At 45.2% G+C, this 20996-nt stretch overlaps 2 protein-coding genes and 1 long non-coding RNA gene across 4 annotated transcripts in view; 2 read left to right on the top strand and 1 right to left on the bottom strand.

Moving 5' to 3' along the window:
* LOC137879361 (uncharacterized) overlaps window positions 1-2121 on the top strand; it is a 30045-nt gene extending 27924 nt beyond the window's left edge. For both annotated transcript variants that reach the window (XR_011103741.1, XR_011103742.1), the window contains exon 3: window positions 2038-2121. This is a non-coding gene — a long non-coding RNA (uncharacterized lncRNA). The remainder of the gene's footprint in view (window positions 1-2037) is intronic.
* fam83d (family with sequence similarity 83 member D) lies at window positions 350-4650 on the bottom strand. Its single transcript, XM_068719997.1, has 4 exons — window positions 3956-4650; window positions 2072-2239; window positions 1777-1901; window positions 350-1587 (listed from the first exon to the last, which is right to left on the bottom strand). Exons 1-4 carry the CDS (start codon window positions 4439-4441, stop codon window positions 747-749), a joined length of 1620 nt encoding a protein of 539 aa, XP_068576098.1. The 5' UTR covers window positions 4442-4650; the 3' UTR covers window positions 350-746.
* Window positions 4651-6963: 2313 nt separating this feature from the next.
* Window positions 6964-20510, top strand: zhx3a (zinc fingers and homeoboxes 3a). The gene is made up of 3 exons (XM_068719993.1): window positions 6964-7242; window positions 15547-18448; window positions 18974-20510. The coding sequence occupies exons 2-3, from the start codon at window positions 15744-15746 to the stop codon at window positions 19005-19007; spliced, it is 2739 nt and encodes a 912-aa protein (XP_068576094.1). The 5' UTR covers window positions 6964-7242; window positions 15547-15743; the 3' UTR covers window positions 19008-20510.
* The last annotated feature ends 486 nt before the right edge of the window (window positions 20511-20996 follow it).

Consider the following 20996-nt stretch of genomic DNA (forward strand, 5'->3'; position numbering starts at 1 on the left):
ATCGGACTTGAGTCGAGGGCAATGCTTTTCAAAATACACATAACTGATTGGTTTTATAGTCATGGAATAGCATGTAGACAAAAGTGAATTATAAGTAATAAGGCATTGGGTCCAGTCTTCCAGTCGACTTGACACATTTAGCTTTACTGCACCACCTTTAATGTCTTTGTAAAAAGTTTCTTAATCAATGCGATTGCCTGAACAGTACCAACATACCATCATATTTTATCTTTAGTAAAAGTAACTTTCTTTTAAAAAAACTGTGTGCTCATGAGCTTAAAGTGAAGCTTTATGAAAAGCTTAAATGGAACACAAATAGTTTGAAGAGCCAAAATAAAATAAGCATTCATCAAGCCAAATACTAGTTTATTAAGAAAGCACAGTGAGAGACAGCTGCTCGCTTATATGTTGTTCGGATGTAGTTATCAGCCAAATGTGATTAAATGATCAAAAACAAGAGCTTCAGTGCATTTTCACTCATACTACAGCAGATATTTTCCAGTTGTGACCGACTCAGCAAATTATTTTCCTTAAACTGACATGGACAAACAATGAATATTGCACATGTCCTTGGAAAAAAAAAAAAAAATAAAATGTTGATTAAGATACTGCCTTATACCATTACACGAAAAATAAGACAAACGGAAGAAAGCTAGAATTCTACTGCACAAGCCTAAACCGTTTATATATGAAACAGAAGATCCTTCTCCCGCTACCCTCCATCTCCGAAAATCCCTGAAGACAGGCTAGTGCAAACATCTGGTTCTTGGCCACGTGCCCATGCCCGCACTTTCAACAAGCAGTCTGGGGTTTGGTTCCTGCTCACTGTTCTTGTGCACCCTCTGCCTGCTGTGATAGCCAGGCCCCTGAGTCACGTTGGTGACGTCCGCTAGCTCTCGCCTCTGGGACAGGGCGGTCACCATGTGCTCCAGCTTGGAGCGGATGGTGGAGTAGTGGTAATGGCGCTCTTTGGTCAACTTGTGGAAGGAGTCCTTCAAGGTGGCGTCTGGAGCTGCCTGGGTGGGCGAGCTCTGTCTGGGAGAGGTAAAGGAGGGAGAGGTGGCCTGGTTTGGTGCGATACGGTCGGGGTGTTGTTGTGTGAGTTGGAGGTCAGTTTGAGTGTCACTGTCCGTCACCGACCGGCTGGTCTGAGTGGCGGCGTGGCAGGAGACGGTCGCTGGCTCTTTCTCCGCTAGCTGATCTGCAGGAAAACGTTGCGTGGCGCTGCCGGCCAGGATATCCTCCTGCATGTTCCGCTGCTCCGGCCAGTCCTCACCTATGGTGAAGGAGTCGGACGCTGGGCCGGTTTTAGGACGATCGGGAGTCGAGGGTTCGCACGGGGGCGGGACAGCTAAGTTCAGGGGCTTACGGCTGGGTGTGCTGGTCAGGTGAGGGGAAGAGGCGAGCGAGTGTTTGGTGAGGAGATGCTCGTAGATGCCGCTGTTTCGGACACTCGGAGGCCCTCGAGTGTTTATCGGTAAAGACTGGGCGTAGAGGATGCGGAATTCCTCGTCGAATTTCTCCGTTATCTGACCAGAAAGCTCGATTAGGTTGCTGCTGTTTAGTTTGCCATCGGTCCAGTTGTACCTGCACAGGAATGAAATTCAACATACAGGATACATTACTGAAAGTAAGCAGCTACAATTATCCAAACCCAGCAAGAAAAAAATGTATTAATTTAAAGCCTGTTAAATCTGTGGGGTTTAGGCACCTCCATGCCACACAATAAGCAGCTAAAGCATTTAGATTTAGGTAAAATGGTTAGCAGTCTGTTACCTGTAGGAACCTGTAGCCACTCTGTTTCCATCAATCAGCATGAACCTCTCATGAACCTCTCCAGTGATCCTCGCTCCAGATCTCATGTAATAAGTTGTACCAATTATGGTTCGCACTCTCATTTGCTGAAAGGATTTAAAAAAAAAAAAAAAGAAAGAGAACAGGATTGAGAGATAAGTGCAGACCCACCCAGTATCATATCAAATATTAAAAGACGTTATTTTAATTTGATGCTATCTGGTGTTCGTACTGTGCACACAGAGCCGCACCCAGCTTTACTGAACCAACCACACACCCGAAGGTCATCCAGGCGAACGCCGACATTTCTGCACATCTTGAGGAAAGCTGGAGCACACGATTGGTCCAGCAGGATGTAGACGGGGACTTTGCGTTGGGAGCACGCCTCCTGAAGATCCTTAAAGATATCCAGGTCTGTCAGGGAGTCTGTAACTATGGCAATCACCTGCAGTGGAAAATTACAGAGGTAATATAATAGAATTCTGCGGCCGTGCTCTCACAGATGTAAGCACATGACTGTTTTTTATTATTGTCAAATGCGAGGCCTTATTCAAACAGAGCAGCGAATCGCTCCGACACACTCCCGGTGATGAGCGCTCTATTGACTGTGGTCTGTTACCATGGCGATCGACAGTAACACTTGGTCAGCAAACAAGTTACTTTCATGCGAGAGACAAGAAGGGGCACCGTGGGGCTCGCCTCCACTTCTCCTGAGCTTAGGTTCGCACTGAGAGATTTCTCTTCTTTCTTTTTTTCGCGAGGAAGAATGGAATTTCACATGCTGTGGTAAAGGTTGTGTGTCGCGGATTAGACACGGATGTTTACATAGCTCAGATTTATTGCGTCGAACTGGTGTTATCCACATGCAGTTTTTGTCGGGAGTTCGCCACCTTATTTGGATGATAATAGCGTGTGGGTGCTTTTTTTTTTTTTTAGGGAAAATGTGCACAAACAGATTTAAAATTCACAGAGATACAGGATCAGGCTGTTCCTGTGAGCCACCGTACTGTAGAGAGCTGTTACAGCCAGCGGCCTCGTCGCACAATAAAGACTGTGCAGCGAGCGGTTTAACATTACAAAAAAGACAGACGACCAAAAGGTTAAACTCGGCTGAGAATGTTTGACTTTGTTTGACTTAGGTTTCAACTGGTTGCCGGCACACTGTGTGCGTGCGCACACACACACACACACACACACACACACACACACACACACACACACACACACACACACACACACACACACACATAGACACCAGCACCTTTTAGCTGTAAACCAGAGAGGAAATCCAGCATTTAAAGCTCTCTAATGAAGAGGGAATGCAAACTTTGATAGAAGGGGAGCAAAGCAAGTCGAGGCACATCTGGCACGCAGGCCCTCCTCAGGCCTGAGGTGCTGCTGGAGCCACACACTCCCTTCACACTGGAATGTTTCTTTTCAAAAAACATGGGCGAGACTGACAGCTCCAGTCAGGAGCATCGCCATGAATATTCATGAGTTGTTTTGTTTGTTAACTGTTTGATCCTTTTGGTCACTGCTTTCTTTCTGATCAAGACTTCAAAAAACCTTCCAAATGTTCGGACTGATCAAGGAGATTCCGTGGGGACAATCTGGCATGTATTTTAATAATAGAAAGAGGATTTAGAATTTGAGTTTTTCCTCTGACAGTAAGGGACTATACACACACACACACACACACACACACACACACACACACACACACACACACACACACACACACACACACACACACACACACACACACACTTTATTTTGTGGCAGGGGGGCTATTTGATAAAATAATTTTAGGATATATTTATAAAACTAATACATCAATTTGAATTTGACAAACAGCCAAAACTATAATCCTGTTTTAGGATGATACCACACTGTCATGACTATGCTGTCATGGTATCGCTGTAGAAATATTCTACCCACTATAGAAATATTGGGCTATAATGTGAAACAACAGGGGAGTAGAAAATAAAAATAATTGACTAAAATTAGATATTATCCAGCATGTCCCTTCAGGAATATCAGCATGGTGCCAGCAGAATATTTCTAAAGGAAATAATAGAATCAGTTGCCAAATAACGAATGATTAAAAAGGTGGTTGTTAGATAGTACCCAGCTGTTCTTGTAATACTTTCTCTGTGCATACCTCTCTGGCACTTTTAATCATTCGCCTCGCCGCCTCCTTGCAGCTGTATATGCAGTCCCCGTAGCTGGGCTGGAAGTGGGCCACGGCCCGCGTGACTCCCCGGTACGAGCCTGCGGTGAAGCCGGGCCAGCCGATCTCCAGCACCGGCGGCTCCACGTCTGACACCTCGGGGAAGTAGGTGACGGTGGAGCAGTCCATGGAGCTGCTGAGCGACTGCTCCAGCGCCTGGTCCTCCCCGTGGAGGGACACGCAGCGCGGGGGCACGGCGGCGCTCCTGATCCGCTGCATCTCGTCGTCCGACAGAAAGTTGGGGATCCTCTCTTTCCTGAGGAAGTCCAGGAAGTTGTCGAGCCCCCCCGACAGCAGCTCCTCCAAAGCCAGCCGGTGTCTCTCGTTGTACACCTCCTGCAGGTTCAGGTCCTCGACCCCGGCGGGGTTCGGACCCAACCTCAGAGGTGAGTCGTCCAGGTACTGCGACAGAGCCATTGCTGTGGATGTTGACACCCTTTCTCCTCCAAAAAGAAAAAAAAACTCCTCTGTTGCAGGTGACAGGTAACGTGTTGACCTACAAGGAAGCCAAATTCGTATTTTCCTTTTTTCCCTCGGTTCCTGTCCGTCCTGGATCCGTATTGGCTGTCGAGAAAGTTGTCGGACCAGAATGCCGTCTCCGGGCTCGCTTAGGCCGACTGTCAGTCTAATGTAAAGCCGATCTCATTGGCTCATTTGGAGGCAAACAATCCTCCTGTGCGTCGCTCTGCTCTGCCCTGATCCGGTTACACCACAGAGAGCAGCGAGGAGCAGAGAGCGCTCACTCTGACGCTTTTTTCTGGTACCATGGAAGTTGTGATTCCGTGAGACCAATATCCTCAATCTCAGTAAAAAAAAACAAACTCACTATTACTTGTTTTCTTTCTTTTTACAGTAACATAGACAGGTAGAAACACAGAAGTAAATCAAAGGTATTGAAGATAAGCAGCACTCTAAAAGTCAATAGGCTACATTTGTATAGACGTGTTATGGTTTTTATTAAAATAAATCTCACTGGGTCATGAGAATATTCAGCCATGTCATGGTCACAGAAAAAAAATCTTTCTGTCTTTCGTAAACCAGTGCACAAACTGTGGGTAACCATAGCAACAGTGTCTACTTATGATGGATGCTGTGCATGAACTTAATCTGACACACAAACTACAAAAAAAAGGTGTATAAATTGAACACATTCTTACCTCCATCTAAACTTGAATAATGCTGAAGATTGGTCACGTGTTGACACCTGTGCTGACCTGGTACTGTAGCTATCAGCTTGAGCTTTGGCCGAAATGTTTCCAGGAAATGTAACCGTAGAAATAAACTGTCTTTAAACGAACCAGCATGTTTTTATATGATTTAGATGATAATCAAGAGCAACATGTTCTGTACCATCCAAGCAGTATTCAACAGTCCTGCTGCTCATAGGCCGACTGGGACTTAAAAGCGAACCTGCAATAGAGGAGATAGTGCCAACAGAACCAGAGGAATCCGACGGATACCCACTCCCCCAAAAAGCGAAGACTGTATTGTTCCAGAAATGCAAACAAATAAAAAATAAAATGTTGTTTTGAACCATGAGTGCTAGTATCCTTTCCATCGCTTGATCAGCATAGTACCGGCATACTGTATATGTGCACCAAATATATTGTTTTCACAAGAAAAGTTAAATTGTGTCATAGTAGAGGGCAAGGCACATGTCTTTTAGTGCTAGCATTATACCAGATCATGAACAACAACAGGACTCACTCCAGCGGACCGGCTGGGTTTTTGTTTTACCATTGAGTTATTCATCTTCCGGATAGATAATCTTTGTTTATCCTGACCATACACAGCCTCAGCTACAGGCACCGTCTGAACCCAGTCAGGACAAACTGGGAGGGAAGAGCAAATCCATGTTTCCTAAACAATGGAGGCCGGTAGTAGCCCTATATGTCCTTACTTTACAACAGACATTGAGAATGTCGTATTTATGTTGCATATGCTGAGGTCACCCTACCTGTTACACAAGTGTACACATGTCTAAATCCGTCATTATTTGGCTACTATATTTCTGAGTGGACATAATGTACTCATAATGCTCAGTGGTTTCAGAGTAACCTTATCATATTTAATACTATTTCTGTACTATTACTACAATATCCCACTTCTCTTGTTGATATGACTTATTATTTTTTCTTAATATCCTTCCAAATATTACCGTCGTTCTTCTCTAATTCCTGTTTCATTAGACGCTCATTCTAAACGCGTCCCTGTTTTGAGCCTCTGCACTTTACTCAGCGCGCTTTTACGCACAGAAGGCCCACTAGGTCACGAGGGTCACCGCCATATAGCCCATATTCTGCACAACGCGACATAAGTAACATTGGTGAGTCTATCAAATTAAAAAGTGTCATCTTATGTATAACTATGAAAGTGGACACGTACAACTAGGCTACATTTACTGTTCACCTGCGTCAATGGTCTACCACTTACGCGTGTGCGTAAAAGTCTATTTTAAGCCGGTGGTCTAATAGGCATGTGCTTTAAATGGCAATTTCCACAACGATTCATATTAGTGGCCCATCGTGAGATTTTATTTTCCTAAAATCGGCAGGCATCTATTGCAAAAAAACAACAACATGTGACCTATTTAAGATTAAGAGGACCTTTTGGTTGCTGACGCTCTGAAACGGCAGATCCCTAAACTCCTGTCATATCCCACATTTACACAATACAATCCATCTGTTCAGCCTGCTCCGCGTCGCCATTGTAGCTATGTATAACCCAATCTGTTAGAGCACTCCCTTACCCCTATAACGACTTACCCAAATGTGCACTGGGCTCAGTATACGTCCCTCTCCCCCCTCCCCTCCTCCCTTCTACACACACTCGCACACACATCCCCATCTCATCCCCGCCCCTCTCCAAAATTTTAGATGAAAGGGCTTTTGGATTTTGGATGACGCTCCGAATCACGTGTTCATAGGAAATAGGCTACACTCGCTATAATTTTTTTGGAGCTGCCTCGTCCTGCACCGCCGACCATAGTTGTTTTGCCGTCTCCATACAGTGTGGCTGAGGGGTGGAGAGGTAATGTAATGTAATGTACCTTGCCGTGGTCACTGACGGGTTCACGCCAGTTCACAGGGTTCACTTGAGGAGAGCTCCCACCCCCTGCACGCCTCCTCTTCTTCTCCAAACGCAACGATCGGAGCTAATCCAATATTATTCATTGATATATTAATGTCGGATTCCATTTTTTCCCACCGACTGTTGAGGTAAGGACACATCTATTCTTCCAGAACGCGAATACCTCTCTTTATTGGCGAGGTGCGATCTCCAAAGTTGTTTACTGAAATTAAACCTCGCCACTGAATATTGAATTTTCATCTGGTGCTGTAGTCAAGGCAGTTTATATGAAGTCGCCAATGTATAAAATGGCGACAGGAGGTGGAGGAGGGGGGTGGAGGATTTTTGGGAATATTCATTAAGGTTATAGAGTGGCAGATCGGCTTTGGCAAGTAGGCTCCGAGGCAGTGTGTTGCCCCACAGCCTTGTGAATGGAGTGAAACGGGTTAATTCGTCAGTTTGTTACAGTTACAACAACGGATCCTCCGTCTGGCTGGGTTTGCGCTCCTTCTCGCGCTATACAATGTGGCGTATCTGCTTATTTTATTGCACAACGCGCTGTATTTCCCCCACTGTGCCGTGAGTGTGAGTGTTTTACAGTTGTGAAAGACTTCTGAACATAGTGCTATAGCAGACGTAACGACTGATTAACGAAGCCTCCGAGTCCATAGATGTTTAAACTGTACGCCAAGTATCAATTTTCCTCTATTGATCGCTCACTCGCTACACATTTCTTCCACTTGCCCGAGCTGAAAGGTAGGCCTGTATTTCTATGCATAGGACTCTTTTTCTTTCATTTCCTCCTCTTCCTCCTGTCAACATGTGCTGCTGCCCGACACGCACGCACGCACGCGCGCGCGCACGCGCACACACGCGCGCGCACACACACACACACACACACACACACACACACACACACTGAAACATATATACAGTACAGTAAAAAAAAAAACTGCTCATTTCAGGAACAGGCAGATATTTATCAAACTGTGGATTATCAGTTTATCAGCGAAGCATAGAATAAAAAATATCTTGTTCTTGTATGTCACGTTTTCTATCTGTACATAAATATTGAGCCAGCTTTGAATGCCATGTGTCTCCCCTCTGCCTTTAGGGGAGGGACCTCTGTGCTGACTAATGTTGCCTCTGACGATCATGTGTGAGTCCAGTGTCCATAACACAAGAGTCAACCCCATAATATTCAAGCAACCAGCTAGACAGGCATTGGTCATTTTTGGAATGTATTTCAGTCATTTCACCATGTAAGCTTGTCACATTATAATGTAGGTCATGGAAATGACCGTGCAACACTTCTGCTGCTGAGGTTTTCCCGAGAGTGTAGGTGTTTGGACTGTGGAGAGTGACTCCATGCGTGGAGTAGAGTCCGGCGGATGATAGTTCGTTTTCAGGCGTGTGTGATGACCGGACAAACAAAAGGTAAATGAGCTCTCGCTGTGCGGATCGGGTTCAGCTCGGCCCGGTGAGTTCAGTGTGTGTGGAGGATTTCACTCCAGCAGGACGCTTACACTGGGGGAATGTCAATTCCCTTTGTGGATCCCTGGGAACGGTCTTCCATCTCCCTTCTCGGAACTGCTCTAATGAGGCCAGGCATATTGCCTTTCATCCCTCACTCCCTGCAATTAGGCACAGCTCACAGTTTTCATTATGGCCACAGCAGAGTGTTTGTATACACAGACACAATGTAGTGGGCCAAGACTGCCCACTCCCCTCATCAGAACGGCGTCTCTGCTCATGGCACCCCTCGTATACCTGGAATACTGTACTTTTCAGGATTTAGGTGTTCTGATTTCTAACAACACTGTAGATGTTTTTGTGTGCCTCCCACAGCTCAAAATGAATCCCCTGCCAGAGAATACCGAGGAAGGTCATATGGTCATGATTTGCAGATTTAGTTTACATGGAGAATGTAACATTCCTTGAGTTCAGAGAAGAAAATCAATCTAATCTTCGGCCAGGCGGATTTATTTTCAAGCCGTTTTTTTTTTTAATGCAAACAAGCATTCGTGATAGCGGCATACCTCATAATCCTCATAAAAAAAATTCTCCGAACCACAAATCCTATTCTCTTATTTTTCCCACCAGAAAGGACGATGTTTTATACAGGTTCACTTTCATTTGGGTCTTTCATCCTTTTGGGTATTGCTTTTGTCATTGGACCAATGCCGCATCGAAGCCCAGACCACTCAAAAGCCTCACTAAAACAGCATGTTTGCACAGTTCCAAGCAAAAGAAACGCCCCAGCACTGAGAGGGTGGGGGGTGGGGGGGGGTGGGGGGGTGGGGGGGCTAGTGGCTAGTGGGGAAAGAGCCCCTGCCACTTTCTCTGTCCCATGCAAGAAAGGTTTGGTCAGCGGGAGCTGGCATTTGCCAGGCTTTGGCAGTTATAGTATGCTGTGATGTCAGCCATTTTAGGATGGACAGTACAATGTGCGGTACGCCGCCATCTTTCTTCCTTTTCTTCATAAGTTGCCAAATGAATGCCTGTAGTCTTGGCTACAGAACTGAAGAAGTTATTCATCAAAAGTGATTTAAAAAGGGTGCATGACTCAGATTTTTTTTTTTTCCCTCTGCGCACCATGGTTTATTTGTCTGTCATTCATCTGGGCCACATATAGAAGGGTTTGGGAGAACAATGTAAGATCACAACATTGAGCGTTCCCCCTAACACAAAACAGGACCACGCAACAGCGATGCTCAGACAGGCAGAGAGCAGTAGGTACGTACTGTAGCGCCTCAGTCTCCTGCCCACTGCGCTGATTTAGCGAGACAATAACACTGACTGGTAGAGCTGCATGATTGCTTTTATCAGCCGTGGTCATAAACGTATAAGAACAGGGTTTTTATTGCTGGGATTTTCGTGTCGCAACGACCTGATTGAGAAAAAGAAAAAGTCCAGTTATTGTTTCGGACCTCACCCAAAGTTATCTGAAAGAGACTTGACCCATGAATGGACTTTTCAGAGATGGCTGGCAGAGCATGTGGATTAAGTTTGTCCTGCACCGGATGCAGTCCAGGGAATTCCGTGTGTATGTGTGTGTGTGTGTGTGTGTGTGTGTGTGTGTTTGTGTGTGTGTGTGTGTGTGTCTTGAGGTTGGTGGGTGTGGGCAAGTGACTCCGCTGTGTGTGAGTGTGTGTGTATGTGTGTGTGTGTGTGTGTGTGTGGCGTGGTGGGCAAGGGGAAGAGAGGGGTTGCCATGGCGATGTTAACACATGAGTGGCACCACCGACCGGTCTCCCAGTGGACGAGGCTGCAGTCATGGAGGTGAGGGTGGGGGGAGAGAGTGTGTGAGTTTGTGTGTGTGTGTGTGTGTGTGTGTGTGTGTGTGTGTGTGTGTGTGTGTGTGTGTGTGTGAGGAGGAGGAGGACGAGGACGAGATGGCTGACAACACCTTCATCTCAGACATTCAGACACTAATAAGCACACAAACACACCCATGTAGAATTAAGAAGAGTCCGCAGTGGAGACGGGAGACGACAAACTGAAGGCACGGCATGTCTTCAGCTGGACAAGCGGTGAAGATGGCGCGGACCCGTGTGCTGTCTTAGCACTGTGCTAAGGACCCTGATGAGTCTGAATTGTTTTTCAGCACACGTAACACTAGAGCCTGACACTTATTGATGCTGGCAGGCGTACAGTGCCATTCACGTGCAAAGATGTCCCCAAACTGAAACCTGTCCACCCTTAACGTCAATAAAAACCCACATTAGTCCACCGTGGCGGCATGATGGACACAGGAGATGTCATGACCCAGACATGCTAGAAACGGAATAATCACGATTCGACAGTCAGCCGTCTAAAAGCTCCCAGCGCTAGATCACGTTTCCTTTATAAATGAGGCGCCATTGTTCCCAATCTCTTCTCTGTGCAAGACAGTAATTGCTCTCTGTCTCTGGCTTATATTTGGGTGTCCAGCTGATCCACTCACATGACGTTAATCTATTTAATGGACATTTGGTAGAAAATGTTCCAGCTAAACTGATTTTTTGAAATTCAAATGTATCTGTCAGGAGTTCCCCTTCTCTGCCCCAATCCCCAGCGGACGGCAAGTCCTTTTTTTTTTTTTTGCAGATTTTTGACGCAGACTCTCAAGACAGCCGTGGATCACTGTCAAAGCAAATTATACGCAAAACAAATATTGTCACAAAGTGAGAGAATTTATGCCCATTTCTTTTTTTATTCTTTTTTTTTTTTCTCTCTCCAATTGTCGCATCAAGAGACTCCTTGCCAGTTATTCATTTCAAAGAGAAAAGATTTTCAGAACGGTGCAGGTGCTAAATGTTGCGGAGGTGAGGAGGGAGTGTGTGAGGAGTGTGTGTGTGTGTGTGTGTGTGTGTGTGTGTGTGTGTGTGGAGATGTGTGCCTACGAGGTGTCAGCGGGGAGGAATATTGAAACAGTTGAGCCTGTCATCATCATCAGTCATCCTCTCACTTCCCTCCCAAACGTATGAGTTTTGTCTTCCTTTGTCCTTCTTCCTCCTCCAGCCTCCACATTCTCATTCATGTGACAGGTGGCACAACAAAAACACCAATCTCTGTTTAATGCCAACTGTAGGTGACCCAACAGCCTGGGAGTGTCTGAATCAGTGGACTGTTTTGAATTAAATTTAAATGTTTAGCAACCACTTTGCAGCCTCGCCTCCCTTTCCGCTGGTAGCAGCTCATTGTAGATTGGGCATGTTTTTCAGGTTGTAATATTGTAATTACTGCAGCAGTTTATGGGGTGATGAAAGGGAATACATGCTGCTTTCTTTCAATTGGTTTGCTGAAATGGGAGCAGCGCACTCAGCTGTTTGCCATGTAAAAGTATAAAGAATATAATTAAATATTAATGAGATGTAAATATAATATTGTCATGGAAATGACAGTGTAAGAGCACATAAGGGAGGCCCTCCTGTAAATCTTAAAGCCGCTATTAAATGAGGCGGAGCGTATAAATCCCATCAGAATTTAAACTAGCCTAATCCCATTTGTTTTGAAACGCTTGTTTTTGAAAAGTTGAATGGTGCAGACGTGGTTTTAGTTCGGCGAACAAGGCCCCTCTGCTTGCGCTAAGCGTGGGTGTCCAGAAAGCACAACTGAGAGCTCTGCCACTTTCCCTCACTTCAGATACGACTCCCCTGGTCCGCTGAGATGAAAAGAGTTTCCTCCCCCTGTGCCACAGATCCAGTGCCAGTGCGAGGACATACGACACACTTGGGACAGTGATCGTCTGAGCGTTGTCTACCTCGTCGCTGAAACACAAGGCCGGGCTTTTCAGAGGCAACCATTCAGCGGGCTCCCTGTCTGGGAAGCCCTTGTCTTGTGTCTGATTGCGCGTCTCGCTCGCCAGATAAAGCAGCCCATTCTTTTGATAGGTGACCTGATTCTTTATGTAACCTGTCTCAACTTTTGGCTTGTCTTGGGTTTTCTCATGCAGGAAGTGGGGGGGTTTTCCGGGGAGGGGAGCTCCTGTACGGCGTCTGTCTCGTCTCAGACCGGCGTCCCGTCCCCTCCGGAGGGCTGCTCTACCAGTCACCTTTTCCAGCACGAAATTTTCTGAAACGTCCTGACATACGGTGCGCTGTCCGTGACACAAACAAAATTAATCTCTTCAGCACAGCTAAACTGAGCCAGCACTGATTTGTTCTATAGCATAATGGCATCTCTCGCACAGATGTTTCAGATGTGCATGACTACGCCTCTCTGCTGCGTGAAAGCCGAATTCTAAATCCCTCGTTCAGTGGTACAAACTCAATGAACGCCCGTGTCCTCAACAGGGGTTAATCGAGTGTGCCGTCAGAGGATATCATGACCTCTCTGGCGGCAAAACATACAGCACATGCCCGCGTCTGGATGCAGTGAACTGGGATTACTGCATAAGATGCTGGTGACCTACTTTTCCTTGTTTTTTGTTTTGTTTTGTTTTAATTTTTTCTGTCAGAAAGCAACAGCCGTCAGTAGGAATGGAAAAAAAAAGAGGTAAATACAAGGATACCGTCTGGGATCAGTGTGTACTGTTGGCCAGTCATTTGAGGGTTTTAATTCTGGAACAGGTTCATCTTTTATTTACCGTCCAGCCGGCCATGGTGAACATGCAGTAAAACGAAGGTCTGTAAAAGTGCAGGACACTGTGTACAAATGCAGCGTGACAGGAGAGAATGTGTTGAAAGTATGAGAAATTGTATTCTTTGTAACAACTTTGACTGCAACAAAACGTGATACAAGATGTTGAGGTATGCTGGATTTCAACAGAAACCAGGTTTTGAGTGGTATGAGGGTTGAATGTGTGCAGCTGATGTTTTTCTCAGAATGATAAGTTTACTGGAGAAGGTAAAGCTTGAGTGATATGGATAGATGGTGATAGGAGGAGACTAGTTTTCAGCTGCGTGTCACACATCAATGCTTCTCCACTCTCAGAAAGGAAGATGAGAGTGAAATACTGTGTGTGTGTGTGTGTGTGTGTGTGTGTGTGTGTGTGTGTGTGTGTGTCAAAGGTTCAAGCAGAGGGCAGTGAGCGCAGCGCTACGTCTTCACTTTGATATTTTTTTCTCATTTGTTTTACATGTGTTGTACTTCCCTGTGTTAAAATGAATATTAAAAAACAGCTGTATCGCTAATGAAACACTGGCTGGAGCGCATCCATCGTCTTGTCCTACAAGCTTTGTTAAATATTTGTGGCTTTGGTAGAGGCATGTTTTTCACTACATAATGCGGAGAAGAAAGAGGAGAAACGTTGCAAGACTGCAGACAGCGTATCCATCCTCATGACTGGAGTTTTATAGGCTGTGGATGTGGTTTGCTAATGGATTTGTGCACCCAGTGATCTGGGGATTGTGTTCGTATGCATGCATGCGACGCCATGCTGCTTGTTGAACATGTGAAGGATAAAATCGTTTGAGCCTGCCGCTTGTAAAAGGCTGCAATAGGTTTGCAATAACCTTCTCAGACCTTATGAGAATGTTCCAGGCCCTTATTAATTGTACTGTTGTTGGCTGACTGCTGGGACGCGCACACACATGCGCACACACACACACACACACACACACACACACACACACACACACACACACACACACCCACACACACACATGTCACCTGATTTCTCTTCTTGACACTACATAATGGCGGGAAGGTACACTGTAACGTCCAATGTAAAACATATGGCTCCCATCCAAGTGTGGCAGTAAAATGCTGGATCTCTCCAGCAAAGTCATTTAACCTTCATATGTCTGCTTTACAATATCAAACCAAAGACAAACAAGACATCACGACCCCATGTGACCATTTTTTATCATATAAGATAGAAAAAAATGTCTCTCTTTAAAAAAACAACAACACATTATTCAAAACAATTATACCTGTACCGGTAAGACAAGTTTAGCAAATATTTTTGTAGACAAACAGATACTTGTTTGCATATTTCTGCATATTTGTGGTTGCTGCAGACAATGTGGAACAGCTGGTAAGGTTAGATACACCCGGCACTATCAATTGTGAGTGGTGAAGTGCATCCCACTCAATAGGTGCAAAATCTCCAAAGTAGTCTGTGGATGATATTTATTTACTGATATTGTTTCTTTCCTGGAGGGAAGCTGGTGGCATCTGGCAACAAATAACACTGATTCAAACATAACACATCACATTCATGTGATATTAACTTCAGTTTTAGTCTTGTTGCCAAACGGCATTATTATGTTTTAGCTTTACTAAAAATAATTATGTGGACACGTGCCATCACTAATAAGTCTAAGTCCAAACATATGGCAACAGTGTCATTTCTGATTTTCATGCTCTTTTTTTCTGAATTCATTAAAAGCGACAGCTAGACAGAAGTCTGTAAATGCAAGTAAATAACCAGAACATTGACAGGCTGCATTGATAGAAGGAGTGTGTAGGTGCGGTGACCTAAAAGGCTTCTATTATGTTACTTTGAAAATGTCCTTTATATACTTAGTGTTAAATATGTTGCAACATTTAGGAAATCAGCCATAATGTTGTTCATGAACTCTGAAGCCATGTTAAAAAATAATGTTTCTATTGAGCTAGATCCACTTTACTTCTTCCGGTGGTAATTTAATGTAACCTTCATTTTTGATGATTAGCATAACGCAAAAGGCTTTTTAAAAAAAAAAGAAAAGCCAGAGGCTCTTTCACTTTAGAGCTGTGATTGCTGATAAATACCACCTACACTTATCACACTGTATCTCCACCTACACTTACAACCCTGTGTGGGCCTTTTAGCTTCCTCTACACCCTGCTTACTATAGTGTGCATTTATGAATATTTCATGTTTTTAATTTTCTGAAAGCAGACACTATGAAACTTCTATCCCTATAAGACATGTTTTTGTACATGTTCTTGTGCCATACTGCCATGTTTTTTCTGTAATGACTGAATTAAAGATGGGCTGAGAGAGTCACATGTCTCTCTTTTTTTGTACTCTTTCCTCACAGGTTCCCTGGGAGCTGTTAAACTTGTCCATGTGACAGGAGTCCTGACGTGGCAGAGGGCATGAAGCAACACTGTGATATCATAGTGGCTGGTCCATGACACTAAACTCCATTCAGCCCTCTCCACTCTCCACCCGCCCTCTGTTCTCATCATACCGAACAAGCAATCACTCACTCTGCCATCTACACAAAGCTGCACAATGGCCAGCAAGAGGAAATCCACTGTACCCTGCATGATACCATCCAAATCCAAACATGTGCGTGAGGAAATCATACTGGGCTCGCTACCAGAACTCCTACCAACAATCCCAGAAGACAGCATACTCAGCATCTCCGGAGAAGAGTCTGGCCATTTCTCTCACAGCTCCTCCAAATCCGATTGTGGCAATGAGGTGCAGAAAGGAGGCACATACAGCTGTTCAAAGTGCCGTTTTGAGTCCAGAGATCTGAACTACTTTTTGGATCACATGCACAATTGCCACTTAGACTTCAGGGCTCAGCCCACTTTCTACTGCCTGAACTGTGGGGTGTCAGTTGTCCGCTTTGAGGCTCTGGCTCTGCATAACGCTACTGCCCACCCTAAGATAATGGAGGGCTTGGTCACTGCCTCCCTAACTGTCAACAAGAGGGATGGTGTAACCACAGTGGAGCAAAGCCTCTTCACAGATAGTGGAGAAGTCTACAAAGAATCTGGGATCTCCCTCACCAAAACACCGATTGCAAAGATGATGAAAGCCAAGGGGGAACACAAAAAGATTGTGGTTTCTCACACCGTGGAGGTACGGAAGATAGACACTGGAAAGGATGTAGACCCCAGCATGCTGACAAATGTGCCTGAACTCCAAAACGGGGCTCTCAGTCTTTCTGGCGCCCCAGCTATGCCGAGGACCACTGTTGCTCATGTGATTAAAACGACAGTGCCCAACCAAGTCTTTCACCAGCACACTCCCTCCCTTTACTCCCCCCCCTCCTCTGGTTCCAATAAAGACCTTCCAAAGGTGATGATCCCTCTCAGCAGCATCCCCACCTATGATGCCGCCATGGACACCAGCAGCTTTCTCAAGACATCCTTTGGCAAGTTCCCCTACCCGACCAAAGCCGAACTCTGCTACCTAACGGTAGTCTCAGAGTTCCCAGAGGAGCAGATCAAACTGTGGTTTACTGCCCAAAGGCTCAAGCAGGGCATAAGCTGGTCTCCTGAAGAGATCGAAGAGGCCAGGAGGAAGATGTTCAACACAGTGTTCCAGGGCGGAGCACCCCAAAAGCAACCTGCTACACAACGGCATGTGAATCACATTGTAACCCACCACACTGTCCACGGAGGCTCAAAAGGACCAAACTTTCAGATGGCCAAAGTTCCCTACAGCACTATGAAAACCGGGCCTGGTGGAGTCACAGCCACACAAACAAGCATGTCAACAAATCCACATGTCACTCGGGTTTCGTATTCTACTCCAATTGTTCCCCCAAAGTTTCCATCCATAGTCAGAACAACACAGGTACTGACCAAGAATACTCAACCCACTGTGGAGCCAGACAAGAGCAATGGCCTCGGCCTGGACATGGCTGGAAGCAGTGGTTGTGTCAGTAGCACCAGCAGCAGTCGAAGCAGCAGTAGCAGCAGTAGTTGCAGTAGTAGCAGCAGCATTAGCAGCTATTCCAGCAGTAGTAATGGTGGTGAGACGGTCACCAGGAAGCTGCTGCATAACAGCAGCCCAACCAACAGCATCAACAGCATCGCCACTTGCTCTACCAACATAAGCAATAACGATGAGCACAGTGTTGCTAACACCAACGGGAAACCAAATGCCCAAAGCAACAGTTTACCAATCGGATTGGAAGGTTCAAACGGTACCAAGAGCCAAGTGAACATTGACAACACCAGCAAATCCAACTTCACCTTTAACAATCACAACAGCGGCACCATCAGTCCACAAGAACAGGCCCACGCCGCGAAGCCTGACGACGAACACAACAACAATATCCACAAGACCAACAACAGCAGTATTAGCAATGAATACCCCAGTACTACCTGTAATGACAATGTCCCCAACCTGAACCATACCAGCAAATCCCCAACTGAAAACACCAGCACTGCGGTCATAACAAAAAGCAGCTCATCAATTTTAGATGAGGGTAAATGCAACAAGGACTTTCCCATTAAAGGTATGTCAATCTTACAGCAACTCATCAAGGACGAGGACCCGTTTGCTGGGGACAGAAGCTGCCCAGAGCTGAAAATTGACCCCATCAAGATCAGCTTCAAGAGGGTGAAGATGAATGAACCAGATACTACAACTGAGATTGTACATCAAGATCATAAGTCTGACATAACTGAGGTGTCTCCTTCTCAGCCGTCTTTCTCGCCCCCTTGGGCCAACAAGACCCCCCAGCAGCTGCACATCCTCCGGCAGGTTTTCTTCAACACCCGCTGGCCCAGCAGTCAGCAGTACGAGGACTTGAGCGTCCAGACGGGCCTTCCGAAGCCAGAGGTGGTGCGCTGGTTCAGCGACAGCCGGTACAGTCACAAGAATGGGCACCTGAAGTGGCTGGACACCTATCAACGACCGCCCGCAGTAACGGAGGAAGTGAAGAGCCACGGAGACGCTGGAGCCGAGTCACCGAAGAACTCTCCAGTGGCCAAAAAGAAACTCGTTGAGCAAGACGTGAACAAGCACCTTGAAGGAGAAGCGGGACTGAACTCAGGGCAGCGGGTTGTGTGGCAGGATTCATACTCACCGCTGCTGGGTCTGATGGGGTCCGAGGGGGTTGTCGAGCGAGGCCGAGCTGAGGAGTCAGCGCAGCCGGGAGTCCTGCAGGATTCCTGGTCAGAGAGCGCAGAGGACCACCAGCAGCCAGTGGCCAGTCAGTCGCTCATTGAACAGACTGATGCCAATCAGGCCAGGTACTTCAGTCCAAATGCTCGCATTACAAAGTGTGATAAAAGCTCCCTAAAGTAAAATACACTCCTCATTCGCAGTGCCTTGCGATAATTTACCAGCTTAGTGCTATTTAACAATCAAGACAACAAAGTGATAAAAGCATGACAGCTTGTTGTTTGTAGTCGTGGTTGCGTGATGTACAGTAAAAAGGAGGCAGGAGAAGTGTGTACAGGTGCTCATGCTGAGTAGCTTATTGAGGCAATCAAAGGTCTGTGTTTAAGAAGCTATTTTTAGATAAGTTGAAGTCTGGGCCGCTGAATTATAGATTGAGAGCGCATGCTAATATACGTGAATAAATCATGACGATTGTCTTTGGTGAGATGGATTTCCAAGAGGCGAGTTAACCCATACACAGGCGTCTCTTTACAAGGCTCCCTCCCAAGAAGTGCCTCACTTGTACAACAGTAATACAATAGGAACTTTCGTATCACGTCCTCACGATTTGTGCATGTTGCGTTTGCGTGTCTTTGTGTGTGTGTTGCCGATAGGGATCGCCTGAGGATGGAGCTGCTGGAGGTGTGATGAAGAAGCAGGCCCAATCTCACCAGAGGAACATGACGTTTAAAGGCTGGTTTGCTCCCCTGGCCGTGGTCTAACAAAAAAAAAAAAGAGTGTTCATAATGACAGCAGATGTGATTGTAGCTGGACCGTTGGACTCTGACTGTAACTGTGAATACCCCCCACCCCTCCTCCTCCTCTTCCATCACTTCCTGCCATCGTCAAAAGAAAGAACTTCTCACCTTTGAGTCCTGTGATGTTTAAAGCCTTTCATGCTTCTTTGTGGTTGTGTGGGGAGGGTGCACAATGAGGTCAGTACGAGGGATCAAAGACAAGAACGAGAAAAGACGCACACTGACTGGAAAACTGACTTGAATGAGGGAAGATAGGATAGAACCGAGAGATATTGTTGTTGGGTCAGAGGGAGAAATATATATATATGATTGAAACTGCACTAAAGAGGGTTTGTACCAACTGGACAAACAAACGATGTGTCAAGGAAATGTTATTGTTGGCTTTGTGATATTTTTTACTTTTTTAGCAACCAGTACTTCAGCACTGCCTTGAATTTTACTTTTTCCGTTATTTGGTTTTTCAATTCTATTTACTCTTCTATAGTCACTGTAAGTCCAGATGCAATCAAACATGGTTTATTTAGATCTGTATAAATGTTGGTGATCACTTTGCAGTTCAGCTACACGCAAGAGACTATATACACAATGCACTAATGAAGACAGCAATGCTAAAAATCACACTGCCCCACAGCAAAGGTATTGACAGCTCCGTCAAGATCAATACACTACACTGCCCTGCAAACTGAACAGAGAGAAGCCTGCCACGCTAACGTTGCCTTACTCAGCTCTGTCCATGTGTTTATATGACCTGTCTGTCCATCACCTTGCTTTCCAGCTACTGTGCTGTCCTGAAAAAAAAAAGAAAAAAAAACACACAAAAAAAAACATGCCAGTGCATCAATGGTCACTGTTCGTCTATATCTGTGAAAAAAAAAAAAAAATCTTGTGCTGCTTTCTGTACACTTGGAGATGTTTAACTTTAAGCTGTAATTGTATCAAATATTGTTACTGGCAAACTGTTGTTTAAAGCAAAATTATCAATTTGACCCCTAGACACTGACAGAGTGAGATATTGTGCTAGCTAGAGAGCCAAATGAGGAGATCGTTGCTCTCCTCTGAATTTTCTTGTGTTTATATAAACATACAGTCACTACATGAATCCTATTAAGCTGCATCTTTGTCAAGCTGCTAATAGCTAAGAACGGTGCTATACCATCCAAAGTGAAATTGGAGGTTGATCTCCTACCAGCAGTGTATGCACTTGTGTCGAATGTTACAAATTTATTTTGGTTTGAGATAAATGGAATCTGGACTTACGGTGTTATGATCACTTAAAAAGAAAAAAAAAAAAAAAAAAAAAAAAAATTTTATGAAATGGTCTGATCATAAAGCACTGTTGTATCATCCTTTCTACACTTCTGAATCTTTACAGAATAAACTGAATACTCACCAAGCAGCAACGTCTCGTCACTGCTCAGCACCTTTGCACCAGGAGTGAATATGAATTAGGCCGTGGACACCTTTCAAATTATTCAGCGTGATAAATGTGAAGCACACAATGCACTGGTGTTGGAGGAAAGCATACAGCCCCACCTGCTGGTGAGCAGCGGACAATACAGTGTGTGCCGAGAGCTGCATTACAGGGAGGAGCTTTTAATACGGATGCAAAATGACCCATTTATCTTGTCTGCAAGGTAACGCGAGGTATTTAGCTTTACGTCTGTACGCAGATGGTGACCAGAACGTCTATCAATTGAAAAGGTGTGGGCAAAGAAATCACAGGAATGAGTCCAGTCACACCATGGATCGATTTCCAAAAGTAATGTATTCTTTAAGAGTGGCTGAATTTAAAAGATTGTATCTATTAAACTGATCATTTGGTTAAACCTTGCACATAATGCTTAGAATCTAGAGAAAGTCTGAGCTCATCTTACAATTT

The sequence above is a fragment of the Cebidichthys violaceus genome, unplaced genomic scaffold (genome assembly GCF_023349555.1).
Source record: "Cebidichthys violaceus isolate CVI_PGR_0920_01 unplaced genomic scaffold, fCebVio1.0.p SCAF_25, whole genome shotgun sequence".
NCBI lineage: Eukaryota > Metazoa > Chordata > Actinopteri > Perciformes > Stichaeidae > Cebidichthys > Cebidichthys violaceus.

Excerpts from the sequence above, each read along its gene's own strand:
- zhx3a (XM_068719993.1), top strand. The coding sequence starts at position 15,744 with ATGGCCAGCAAGAGGAAATCCACTGTACCCTGCATGATACCATCCAAA. Across the intron at positions 18,449-18,973 it reads ACTGATGCCAATCAGGCCAG|GGATCGCCTGAGGATGGAGC; the intron begins GTACTTCAGTCC and ends TGTTGCCGATAG.
- fam83d (XM_068719997.1), bottom strand. The coding sequence starts at position 4,441 with ATGGCTCTGTCGCAGTACCTGGACGACTCACCTCTGAGGTTGGGTCCG. Across the intron at positions 2,240-3,955 it reads TGATTAAAAGTGCCAGAGAG|GTGATTGCCATAGTTACAGA; the intron begins GTATGCACAGAG and ends TTTCCACTGCAG. Across the intron at positions 1,902-2,071 it reads TTCGCCTGGATGACCTTCGG|CAAATGAGAGTGCGAACCAT; the intron begins GTGTGTGGTTGG and ends AAATCCTTTCAG.